The 13,470-nt window shown below is 36.1% G+C and overlaps 1 protein-coding gene across 1 annotated transcript; it reads right to left on the reverse strand.

Moving 5' to 3' along the window:
• Positions 1-584: 584 nt before the first annotated feature.
• LOC116307150 (S-adenosylmethionine synthase-like) lies at positions 585-7,159 on the reverse strand. Its single transcript, XM_089035432.1, has 7 exons — positions 6,995-7,159; positions 6,813-6,890; positions 3,561-3,683; positions 2,885-3,276; positions 2,247-2,429; positions 1,648-1,868; positions 585-1,239 (listed from the first exon to the last, which is right to left on the reverse strand). Exons 1-7 carry the CDS (start codon positions 7,062-7,064, stop codon positions 1,137-1,139), a joined length of 1,170 nt encoding a protein of 389 aa, XP_088891558.1. The 5' UTR covers positions 7,065-7,159; the 3' UTR covers positions 585-1,136.
• Positions 7,160-13,470: the final 6,311 nt, after the last annotated feature.

The following is a 13,470-nucleotide window of genomic DNA, read 5'->3' on the forward strand; positions in this document are numbered from 1 at the left end:
AGGAAGGAAGGAAGGAAGAAAGAAAGAAAAAAGATATGGTTCTCTACTTTACCCCCTCCGCAAAAATCACTGTTAATATTCATGTGCAAAGGGCGTAAACGCTCTTTATGTAATATATACAATATGAGTGGCCGTGTTGTATCAGATACAGTCAATTCAAAAAATGTTGTCGTCGACCAACTCAAGCCTACGCGACTGGACCGAAAGGAACTCTGGGTAGCAATCATTGAAGCCGAGTTGACTCCATAATTTTATCTGACTAGTTATGCCTGGGTTATGCAAATCAGGACGATTTTGTATCAGATAACAACCTCCTTCACGGACAATGATTTCTATTGTGTTTTCCTCATTAATCATTCATGAGTTTAATAATATTAGTTGGGATATATATCACTATATATTTTTGGAAATTTTATATTTGGTGCCAAAGTCCACGTCTTCAAACTCAAAAGGATTTCTGGCCTGACAGGTCCAAATCAAGACTATAACCAGGACAAGAAATTTGATTCCATTGATTTTTACACGTGCACTGATGACCTGGTATAACCTAGGTATGAAACTGACCAATAAACGACTTACCAATATTATCAAATCAAACAGATTTTATTGAATGAAAAGCAAGAGATTGTAATTATGGAGATGGAAATGTTTAACATTTAGTCTGAGACCTATTTTAGCAAAACCATTCCAATAATCCCTAATTGCAATTAATAACAAAATGGCTATAATTTCCACTTTTGTTACTCTATTTTCTATAATATTTTCTATAAAACAAAATTGTCATCAAATTTTCACAAATATCCTATAATATTTCTATAATATTTTCTATAATATTTTCTACAAAATAAAACTTGTTAAAACTTATTTTCACAAAAGCCATTCTAATTCATTTTTGTCCTCTCTCACCCCACTTCTAGAAGAAGGAGGTCCAATTTGTTGCTCTGGGTGCAGAGTTATATTAAGAGTTTGTTAAAAAAGTCCCTGTGAATGAGTAAGGGTAGAGGACAGACTTGAAGGGGGAGGGGGTGGGGGGGAGTGACAAAAATATACTACGAAGGCCTAGTACTGATAATCTCTAAGCCCTATGTTTCGAACAAGTCATACTTCTTGACATTAGGATCATGCCATTCTGGTTTTTATTCGTAATTGAGTGGTTTAGGGACCTCCCATGGGAATCCTGGCTTAAAGTGGCCATAAACACAGCTGCCCTGGTAGATGGGCTTCTTAAGATCAAGATCTCTGCAAAATATCCAATGAAACATGTTTGAGTATAAAATTGTGCTTATTGATGTAAAGTACAACCGAATGAAGTTGAGTAGTGGAGTAAGGTTGTGAAGAGTAAGGTGTTGTGGGGAGTAAGGCTGTGTGGAGTAGGGTTGTGTGGAGTAAGGTGGAGTGAAGTGAGGAACAGCGGAGTGAGGAAAAGTGGGAGTGAGGTAGAGTTTACTAAGGTTGTGTGGAGTTGAGTAACATACAGTTATTCAGTAAGCTGCAGGTTGTCTGGAGTAAGATTGTGCAAAGTGGAGTAATGTAGAGTGAAGTATTAGGTATTGTGGAGTAAGGTTACAAAATTAATTTTTACTTCACAATAATTTTTTCACTTTTGAAAGATTGAAAGAATATGAAAAATAAAACATAGACACTTACTTTATGATCACACCAGGTCTCAGATCAAAGTTACGTTTAATGATCTCTAATAATTCCTTTTCTGTTCGACAACCAGTACCGCCATAGGTAAATACGGAGATTGACAATGGTTCAGCTACACCAATGGCATAAGAGACCTGTACAAGCACACGATGGCAAAGCTTAGCCGCTACTAAAGACTTGGCTATCCAACGTGCGGCATATCCTGCTGAACGATCAACCTAAAAACATTTTAAAAAAGTGATATTTTGATTAATTCATTCAGTACAAACCAAACACCTGTTTTATCAAACTCTAAAACGACCTCTTAGCAGATCTATATAAGTAAGGGTAAGACTACCTCACAGATCAAACCTTGAAGTAACCTCTAGGCTAATCAAATTCAGGATGACACGGCTAATTCACATATCGAACCCTAAAACAACCTCTGGGCTGATCAAAGTCAGGGCATGGCTAACTCACAGATTGAACCCTGAAACAACCTCTGGGCTGATCTAAGTCAGGGCATAGCTAACTCACAGATTGAACCCTGAAACAATATCTGGGTTGATCTAGGTTCCGTAAATATACCAAATCATAAAAGGTTACTATCATTATACCTTGCTTGGGTCTTTTCCTGAGAAGGCTCCACCACCATGAGCTCCCCAACCACCATACGTATCTACAATGATCTTTCTCCCTGTCAGACCAGCATCACCCTGAGGTCCACCAATCACAAACAACCCTGAAGGCTGCAGATGGTAAATGGTCTTGTCATCCAGGTATTTGGCAGGAACGACAGTCTGGGATTCAAAATAAAGATGATGATAAGAAACAGTTATATCTACTGCACAAACATTAAGGTGGCCTTCAATTACATGATTTATATGTGGGTATGGGGATTTGAAAGGAGGGGCAATTATTTCCTATGGTAACAATTAGGGGTGGAGACTGGGGGGGGGGGGTGGGGGGTGTCTTTATGGTATTTTTCTATTAATGAAATTGGTATCTATATCCTGAATTTCGACTCTTTTCTGATATTCCAGTCTATAAACTTATACTAAAACAATTATTCCCCTCAGGCTCAGTGATTATCATGAATAACATTCACCTCACCCTTTAAAGACTCTCGGCTCGGTAAATATTCACTGGTAATTACTTTGCCTTTGGCAAATAATTGCGAAGGTATTATAAACAGTACTACAAATTAAATAAAACAAGGAATTAACAGTGGCATCTCTAGAGGGGAACTATTTACCTTGACTATATGTTGCATTAACAGACTTCTCATGGCGTCTAGTTCAATGTCAGCGTCATGTTGAACTGATATGACAATGGTATGGACCCGAATAGGAACAGCCCTGCCATTCTCAAACTTGTACTCAACAGTGACTTGAGTTTTAGAGTCAGGGCGCACCCAGGGAAGTGAACCATCACGCCTACACTCGGCAAGTTTCTTGTTAAGTCCATGTGCTAATACACAAGTTAAAGGCATTAGTTCATCAGTTTCGTCTGTGGCATAACCAAACATTAATCCCTGGTCTCCTGCTCCGACATCTTCGTCGCTTCGTCCCACGTGAACTCCCTGGGCAATGTCAGGACTTTGTTGCTCAATTGCTTGAAGGACTGCGCATGTTTTGTAGTCAAATCCTGAAATAATAAATCATGCAGTTGTATATTATAATTAGCCAAGCTATGATTATATTATTACCCAAGGAATATAATGCATGCAATGTGACAAAACTACACTACACTGGCACCTGCAGGACACAAGAAAGTATCGGGTATGCTCGTCATATCTCTTAGGGGTAAAAAAAAACATCCTTGAACCTTTTAAAAAGACTTTTGGTATCTCTTAGGGGTATTTTTTAAAATGTCCGACGAGCACACCCGATACTTTTATCCCGGAGTCCCTCTGAGGCCACCATGCATACCTTTTCTAGAATCATCGTATCCTATTTGCTTGATAGTGTTGCGGACTATCTTCTGATGATCGATTTGAGCTTTGGATGTGATTTCACCTAATATTACAATCATCCCCGTCTTAGCAGCACTTTCTGAGAAAAGAAATAGAGAACGCGTTACCATAAATATATGCCGGAAAGTTGGGATAAAATAATTGAACAAGTTCTTGCAAAGTTTTAATTGATTGAAAAAATTGAAATTTTGTGTTGGCATCTCGAAATTTTTGCCTTGATAACTTGAAATTTCGTGTTGTGACAACTGAAAATTTTGAGTTGTGAAATCAAAAAAATGATTCAGAAACTTTCTGAAATAAAACCAACAAAGAAATCAAAAAAAGTAGAAAAATTTGAATGTCCCTTATGGGCCACCGTAAGTATAAGTTTCCGATTGGTCGTCGAGAAATCAATCGCCAACACTCATTCTCCATCATCGCACTACAATTACTAGAACTCAAAAGAAAGTAATCGATCCTTCTAAACAACTACAAAAATATATTAACTTGCACTTGTGGAAGCCGTCCGTTTTATCTTGCTTCCAGTCTTTTTGAATTAAGGTAAAAGGTTGCGAGACACAAATAGCAGACGGCATCTGCGTAAAAATGCTAGACTGCTACAACAGGGAGCCCAACTAAATTGGCACTGTATTTTAAACGAATCAACACTTATAAAACACAACAGAGAATACGAATTATTATTATTCACTATACATTATTATTTATTTCAGATTTTTCAATGTATAAAAAAATCATGTTACTCGTTTTCTGGTTACTCGGTTTGCTCGTTACTTGTTACTGCGCTACTCGCTACCCGCAATAAAAGTAAAAATTTTCCGTTCTCTCGCGTCGCTTCTTTTCATAGCGAGACTGACAAAGAGTCGCATAGTGAGACTGACAGTAGAGTCGCATAGAGTCGCGTCTCTTAGCATGCGTCCCTATACATTTGAGAACCAAGCTTACCATATAAAGTAATCTATACTATTCACTATGGACCACTGCTTGTGGCAGCAGGTTGGAATGCAGCTCAAAATGGAGCAGACAACAATAGGTTTCCAATTCTCAGAAGATTGAAATTATTTTGTTTTGACTTTAAACGAATTGAGCTGTTATCGAATATTCATTGTTGAAGTTTCAAGAAAAGCCAGCTATAGAATCAGGAAGACTAAGCTTATCACACCTTTTCGATTTTTGCACCTGTCAAAGTATACCCCGTAGGGGGAGGGCGGGCAAGGGGTGGGGATTTGATCAAGGGCTAGAAAGTTTGGTCAAAATCCCCAGGGTAGGGTAAGAAACACTGATCAAATGAACACAAATGCCCCCACCGTCGGTGACTTTAACAAAAAAAGGTAACCCATGGTGAGCTCGTGAAGCTTTTTGAGTACCAAAGAAGATATGATACTTGGCGACTCTTGATGGTATTGTGACCCGAGTAAGGCGATAGTCGGAGTTATGTTTTGTGCAAACAAACTGTTGTCTTTATCAATTAAATAATTGGCTTCTGATTGGCTAAAATCCTATCTTTTCCGAGATCTGGATGGACCGAGTCCGAATGAGTAATCGATGGATCCAATATATGACAAACCAGGCTGTTTTCGGATTCTTCTTCCAACTTAATGATAAATACGACAATCTCATATCTCAAGCATTGCCGCATTGAAACGGCTACAGCTTCGGATTAAAAGTTTAAAAAAAAACGGATTAAAGGTTTCCAAAATGATGAATTATTTTTTCATTATAACGTAATGATGACATCATAGAAATCGTTTACCGCTTATTTTCTCGAAAACTAGACCTAAACTTTCAAATCGACTTGCACCAGTCGATAGTATTCATCAAGGCACCCAACATATTGCAATATGAAAAAAATGTATGAGAGCGTTTTTCAAATATTACGCGATGAATATTTTCATGGACTTTTACTATTATTACCAATGTGTCAACTTTATACCCTCAAAATCGGGACTTTAATTTAGTGGATTCAATATGTTTAGTAGCCACGATATAGGTACGGATATAGACACTGTCCTTATTGAGTATTAATCAAATTGTGGCTTTCTTTCTAACGTTATGGATTTTTTGATATGAAGCTAAATGACCCCATTTGTTGTCAAAAGCGATAGAAAATATCGGTGCAAGCGGCATTCAAAAAATCGTCGAATGAAGTCGTAAAGATGTATCTTTTACAAATATTTTCCTTTAATTTCATATGCATTGAAGGGTTTTAAGGCAGTCAAATAAAAATAAGTACGCTCTCAACTAACAGCACAAGACAAGGAATAACACGGAAGTCAAGCGTGAATAATCAACAAGCAGCTGTGAGCGAAAATAGTTGTGAGCATGATATTTGGAAAACGCCTTAACGCCGTAAAAATAGACGAAACAAGACTAATGTGTTGTTATCCAGAAAACCGAAGCGACGCACATGTGGATATGCAAATGAGGTAGGTAACCAATATTCCCGCTAGTCCCCAGTCTGTTCGCAGCGTAATCAAATGGCCCGATCCACGGGCCCTAAAAAAGCCATCAAATGGCCGTCAAATGCCCGAGGGAGGGACAACAAATGCGTTCAAATCCCCACTCTTTGCCCGCACTCCTCCCCAAAAGGATTCAACACCATAGTCCTCAACGTTTTCAAAATTTAAAAAAGTACGATCATTAAGTTAAGACTTAAATGTTCTTGGGGAAAATTTTAAGCTCTGAGTTTAATTAGGATTCAATTCTCGCATTTATGAAAGTCAAGCTTTGTCTAGAACCAAACAAAAAAACGCGGTGTCTAGATACCCGGCACCCGGGAACCAATTTCAAAATACTAGATACCCGGGAGTTTTTGATTTTTGAAACAAATCGTCAAATAAAGACATCTTTGCACATTGAAAGTATTCTTACTTTATTTAGAATAGTCAAGCGCTCCTGTTAACGATAAAAGATACATAGTTTTGGTTCCTGGGAGCTAGCATGTTGATCGAAGTTATTCTAATTTGGTGTCTTCGAATTGACCTTCATATTCTATGCCATGTGAGAAAACAGCATAAGCAAAATTACAGATCTCTTAACGTTAACAGAAGCGATTGACTATTCTAAATAAAGTAAGAATACTCTTAACTGGGCAAAGATGTGTTTATTTGACGATTTTTTTTCAAAAATCAAAGACTTCCGGGTATCTAGTATTTTGAAATTGGTTCCTCTACGGATGCCTGGTATCTAGACACTTCGAAAAAATTCATACCACAAGCGACTTTAGCATCGGGATCTTCCTTCAAATGTGCATCCAAAATGGCATCTGATATCTGGTCACACATTTTATCTGCAAAATGTTAAACCATGCATTGAAATTATCATATTACAGCTTTGTATTTCAGAATGATTTGAGGCACAATTTTGATAATCATTTAAATAATGTGAATTTACCTGGATGTCCCTCGCCTACAGACTCCGATGTGAAAAGAAAAGTATTGTTAGACTTATCTGATGTATTCATTTTGGTATTTTCAGTAAAACTCTAATATTGTTTTACAGATGTTTGCTCGAAAACGCCACGAGTACACCGCTATTCAGCAGGTCGGCTGCCCAAAATTTATATTGATTTCATGTCACATCTGTCACGCAATGTATAAGTGTTGCGTTACTATACATGATAATGAAACCGAAGAAAAAGGAAGAAAGAAAGAAAGAAAGAAAAGGTATGTGTAAATGCTGTAGATTGGCTGTGAATTGGAATATGGAATTTCAGTTAGTAATAATCATAGTAGTAGTAGTAGGAAATGGCCAGTTCTGGCGATTTTTCCTATGCTTGTCCACGTGATCAGATCGTGACCAAATTCCTGGAAATCAACACAAGAACTGAAAACAACCCCAGACATCGCGTGATCATGTCGTGATATAAAATCCAGGATGGCGGACCAAACTCTGAGAAATCACGTGATCAGCTCGTGACAAATTCTGAGAAATCAGCCAAGGTAAAAAGTTCACGTTCAGTTTGTTTACACTTTTAACAAAAGAAGTTACAGAATAAGAAAAGATTAATGACAGATATATAAAAAAAAACTAATTAAAGATAGTTTTAAATAATGATGTCAAATAATAATAATAATAATAATAAACTCTTTATTTACTGGGGGTAGCACTAAATAGCAATATGCTAACAAAACTGTGGCCCTCTAATATATAAACTATGAATATATGTGTATAAAACACTATAAAATTATAATTACAAGATAAAAACCCCTACACTAAAAAATAAATTATAACTAATAGTTAATAAATTATGATTAGAAATAATAATAATAATAAATAGAATGCACTAGATTATACTATAAAACGATTTAAAGTTTTTTGATTATCTAAGAAATAATTTCTTAAAGAGCTTTAAAATGCAGTCAAAGAATCGTTTTGACGTAAGGCTAGAGGCAAGCTGTTCCATAGATGACAAGTAGTTACACTAAAAGATCTCCCTCCCTCCATCTTACGCTTAAAAGAAGGACATACTAAATTATATTGGGAATATCTTGTTGTGCGAGAATGCAAATAATTATTATGATTGAAAAAGTGTGTAGCGGTCAAAGGAGTAAGCTTTCGAGTTGACCACTGGATAGGTAAGATGGAAGACTCAAATGCAAAGCGTTATAAATATTTATAAGAGCTCTGGAGCTAAGAATAGTTGTTCTTTATATAATAAATATAGAAAATTTCATTATGGTAAATGAGAAAAAAATAAATTATTAAATGATTAATTTTGATATAGATTAGTGAATTTGTAACTGCAAGTTCAAAATGAATAGTATGAGGATATGGTTTTGATACTGCAAGGTATAGTTTGCCATATGGTTGCAAGAGAGTATATTCAGATGAAGAAATACCATAGTTTGTGTTCACGGAAAGTTTATGAAGGTTCAACTGTGATGCATATCTGGTATTATACTCATGTAACTCTGTTGCTGGGGTGACGTATCCAGCTGTTGAACTTCATACTTTGATAAAAAGTTTTTGTATTATACGCTAAAAACGAACAAGCTGTAGAAGCAGGATTTATTGGTTGTAAGCTGCGTTTTATCTCGAGAAAATATTTTTATATCAAGTGATATAAGTATATAACACAATATGTAAACGGTATCCGGTGTTTTCCCTTATGCCTTGCACTTTCGCTTTCATTCACTTTCGAAAGCTATGACAAACGAAGGCTTATTTTTATCCCCGCTTTTGCTCGATGACTAAAAGTTTGACTTCAAAATAAAAGGGTTTATGTCAAGAAAGAATTTTAGGTACAAAACAAACAATCTAGTGGAGTTTTTTTAGAAGTTTTTTAGCTCGTACTAGTTGGGATATATATCTATATATATTTTTGAAAATTTTAGTAGCGTTTTATGGCTAAACCATGACGATAAACCGTCCATAAAACTACTTACAAAGACACAAGATAGAAATTGAACATTTCCCATGCCGTATTCTTACACACCTGTGGTGACCCCATCGTGCCAAATGCTGGTGGCCCCACATCTGCTGGCCCCACGCACCTCTGGTGGCTCCTGTCCCACTTTCTCCGCGGCAATACAACCTGTGATTACGAAACTTGGCAGGGATGTAGTCACGTGTCCTGTCAGTCACCCCACGAAATAATAATAATAATAATAATAATGATAATAATAATAACAACAACAACAACAATAATATTATTAATAATAATAATCTGAAGAATAAGAATAGTAATAATAATAATAATGTGAACTTTATTATGTTTTCCAAATTCCATCGTAAATCTCGCTATATATAGGCAATTTACAATTAGCTACTTGAATCTTTTACATTTAAGTACATGAAAGATACTAAAAAAACATTAATCTTTTTTTTTCACATTTAGTTGTAACGCCAAAGTTAAAACTTCATCAAGTCGGGGTTATCCCAGATTTTGCTTCTACAGCAAAATATATAATAGGTTGTTCGAATAGCAATGTTCATAATTTTCCTTATTACATATTTACGTTGGTTTTTGTCGAAACCTACGTTTTCTAACATTTCAATAAATGTTGCACGATCATTAGAAAATACTCCGAGGGAACAATTGAAAGATTAACAAACTTTACCATAATCACTATTTAAATCACTAATAAGTTTTTTATATTTTTTCTTCTTACGATCAGCATTATTCTTAAGGTTTGATTCAAAGCCTACAGTAAGTTCCAATATATAGAGTGTACTAGATGTTTTTAAAAACAAGTCAGGGCGCCAGTTATCGCCAGTTATAAATTGAAGGACTGTGATAATTATCAAGGTCAGCATAGAGAGTAGAATTGTCAATGGTTTTGAGTGATGAGGCGATAAAGTTGAGGACAGAATTATGGCGCCAGGTGAAGCGATCGAGATAGTGTTGACATCCACTTACTATATGTCAAAGAGATTCGGATGAAAGACAAAATGAACAATCTGGTGATTGCGAGATAATAGTAATAATAATAATAATAATAATAATAATAATAATAATAATAATGATGATGATAATAACAATAGTAATAAGGGGAAGGGGGTAGGATTCTAAAATTGATATTTCAGTTTCACGATCGAGTATCCGTAAATAAAGTTTACCAAATCACGATTTTTCATAGGATAAAAAATCGCGTTTCATGATGGGAAATTACATGGTTACCATAGCAGTATATAGCAGAATCATTGGAAAATATTGCCCATACATTTGGAATATTTGCTCTTTTCGATCTTTTTCCTCTCTTTCCAAAGCAAAAAGTTGTTATTAAAAGTAAATTTATATAGCACAAGTAAACTGCGTGACAAAACATCCTAAATGACCCGTAAATCTTCTGTTCTTTCGCTAACTAGTTGTAAGCGTGTTTTCGAGGCTACGAAATCTAAGAAACCATAAGAGGCGAATGTATAGGCCAACAGATAGTATGAGTTTATAGAATCAGCAAAAATACGGTTCTAAATTTTAACAAATTCCTATGAATTATATCAAAATGTTCAGGAAAGGCTGGGGTTTTCAAATCCACTTTTTTTTTGTTTTTTTGACAGGTTCTGTTTTAAATCAAGGAGAGACGATTTTCTAGCTTGACCCTGATTGCGTCATACATTTTCTTTTGTAAAACACGTCCAATAGCGTAAATTCAACTCAAAAAGTACGGTGTTTTTTTCAATAGAATTCAATCTAAACCATATAATACAGTCCGTGAATAGTTGAATTAACTGAATCCACTTCTGTTTTTTGCCTAGATAGTCATTATTTTGAGAAAATATCCAAAAACCGTGTTTTTGAGACATAATTTGTATGGGCTCACATGAGGGGGCGTGAGCTTGAAATCGTAGCTGACCAAATGTTAACAGATTTTTTCTGATGATACGGCATGAGAAATGTTCAATTTCTATCTTGTGTCTTTGTAAGTAGTTTTATGGACGGTTTATCGTCATGGTTTAGCCATAAGACGCTACTTATAGGTCACGTGATCTGTGACGTCACGCTGCCAGGGGGGTTGATTTACCATCAGCGTTGGCATACAAAGACTTTGGTAGTGCAATAACGTCAAAAAAGGTTTATTTCAAAAACTGGCGATAATGTTATCTTAGCAAGTCACGTGATATGTGACGTCATACACCCAAAATCGTTGGGGTGACTAACAGGGCACGTGACTATATCCCTGCCAAGTTTCGTAATCACAGGTTGTATTGCCGCGGAGAAAATGGGACAGGGGCCACCAGACGTTGGTGGAACGTGCCAAGCTTACTTGCTTCGACGACCGGACGAGTACAAGTGAACGATATCTCGAGTACTTTTACGGTTCTTAAGGTTTATTTAAGTGCTGCAAACGAATGTAAGAGCAATTTTTAATCAAATTTTCGTGGAAATCTAATAATTTCTTTAAAAAGGTCCAGTATTTGTCTAATATAGAGCCAAACAGTAGGTCCCGGTTTTTCGAAGATCTTGTCAATCTTCAAAAGTAGCATGAGGCTTCCACTCGATTGGAACAACTGTTGTGCTGTATCTTTTTTTCATGTCAAACTCATGCTTTTCTTTTAGGGATATCAAGCGACATTTTTAATACACAAAGAAGCCTCGGATGAATGTTTGGTGAATCCAAGGACACGTTCATTGACCATGCGGTCTCAATTTCAACTGGACATTTCCTGTTATCGTTTGTGACGCTACAGCCACAGATTCTGCATCTCTCTAACAAAACTTTTTTATTCCCATCCATATTACTGTGCAGATCAAAATACAAAATTTGAGTTCACATCTCATAAATGTCACGAGTATGACATTTAGCTTCGGTTTTTGATACAAGTTTTGGTTGAAAGAGAAAAATAGACTCTGCCGATGTAGGACGTTATTTCTGTCGCGCATGCGTGGCGTAACTTAGCAACGCTGTCATGATTTTGACAGCCGCTCTCGTCAAACAATGTTTGGCGCCACACGGTGTCTTACATATGCTCATGCGCACTACATGTACCCGGTTAAAAACCGGTTTTAAAACTGGTTTTGTTCGTCCACAATCGTGGACGGCGGTGTATCAAAGGAAACGCCTGAAAGAAGGGAGAGAAAGAGAAGAGAGACTCTGCTAGCAGGGAAAGTACAAATGGAGCTCGAAGCGAAACGATAGAGATCTCCCAGTGTTTCTACAGAGAAAATACAGACTCATTGAGAAAAAGGATTCGGAAAATACGAATAAAAGCGACTAAAAACGCTGTTGCTACTCTCCACGCTTTTTGGTAGAGAAACACAAGATCGTATGTGAGTTGTGTTGAAGGGCGGGGATGCTCGTCGTATCTTTTGGGGGGGGGGGGGGGAAATCTTATGCTGCCACACCCACGCACCTCGGTATCTTGTAGGGTTCATTTTGGAAATTTCCAACAAGCTTCCCTGCCCATTGTTACCCAGAGTCCCCCCCCCCGGATGTATTTGTAAAATCATGGTCAGTTTTCATGCATTTAGCTTGATAAATAAAGTTCTTATTTCGTACATGTAAACTGTCTTCTCGATATTTCTCAATTGCTATAATAACAATCAGCTTAACATCATGAAACATTGAAACTCTCGGGAAAACAAAACTATTTCCCTCTTGACTAGACATTAAGTGTGTGGTATCACTGATTACATATTATTATATATTATTATATATTATGTATGGTGTACCATAGAGCTTGCAACTAATTACAGTTCTAAGCTTTAAATTAACATCATTTTAATCTTATTTTTTCAAGGAATGCCTCTGCAAAAATTGTTGTCTTTTTGCCAGTGAAGTCTAGTCTAAAATTCATACTTACCACAACTAGAAAAAAAAAAAAAAAAAAAAAAAAAAAAATTACATAAGATATATATACCTCTCGAAAGTTTGTCCCTTTGTCTCGCATTTTTTTTTCTTTTGTTTCATTTTTTTACAATTCTTTTCTGCATTAAGCTATGCTAATTTTGTTTTTCTCAAATTGCTTCCGCCTCGAATAGTTTTTTATGCTAACTGCGGTTAAGCAATTATAATTGTAACATTATTGTTGAAATGAGAATAAAGTTGTTGTTGTTGTAAGCCATCCATCCAAAAACAGTCCCATTTGTCAACCCTAGGAATAACAACTGGCAGAATAAATATAATCTTCTAAATCCTTTTATTTTAAATGCTTTTACTATATAAACTGTAAAAGAAAATCTTGTTTACAGTGCCGACACTTTTTTTGACATTTTTTGATAAATATCCAATCACAGCTCTCCGTAGAAAAATAGGAATCAACATTTTGTTACATAACTATCCAATCACAGCTCTCCGTAGAAAAATAGGAATCAACATCTTGTTACATAACTATCCAATCACAGCTCTCCGTAGAAAAATAGGAATGAATATCTTGTTACATAACTATCCAATCACAGCTCTCCGTAGAAAAATAGGAATCAAACA

The sequence above is a fragment of the Actinia tenebrosa genome, unplaced genomic scaffold, assembly GCF_029948245.1.
Source record: "Actinia tenebrosa isolate PJP-AT-01 unplaced genomic scaffold, QUT_ActTen_1.0 PGA_scaffold3__52_contigs__length_22856419, whole genome shotgun sequence".
NCBI classification, from domain to species: domain Eukaryota; kingdom Metazoa; phylum Cnidaria; class Anthozoa; order Actiniaria; family Actiniidae; genus Actinia; species Actinia tenebrosa.

What these genes read in the sequence shown, in the direction of transcription:
- LOC116307150 (XM_089035432.1), bottom strand. Translation starts at nt 7,064, where the DNA reads ATGAATACATCAGATAAGTCTAACAATACTTTTCTTTTCACATCGGAG. An exon ending in TGTAGGCGAGGGACATCCAG is followed by an intron (nt 6,891 to 6,994) that starts GTAAATTCACAT and finishes AACATTTTGCAG; the next exon opens with ATAAAATGTGTGACCAGATA. An exon ending in AGACCTGGTGTGATCATAAA is followed by an intron (nt 1,240 to 1,647) that starts GTAAGTGTCTAT and finishes GATATTTTGCAG; the next exon opens with AGATCTTGATCTTAAGAAGC.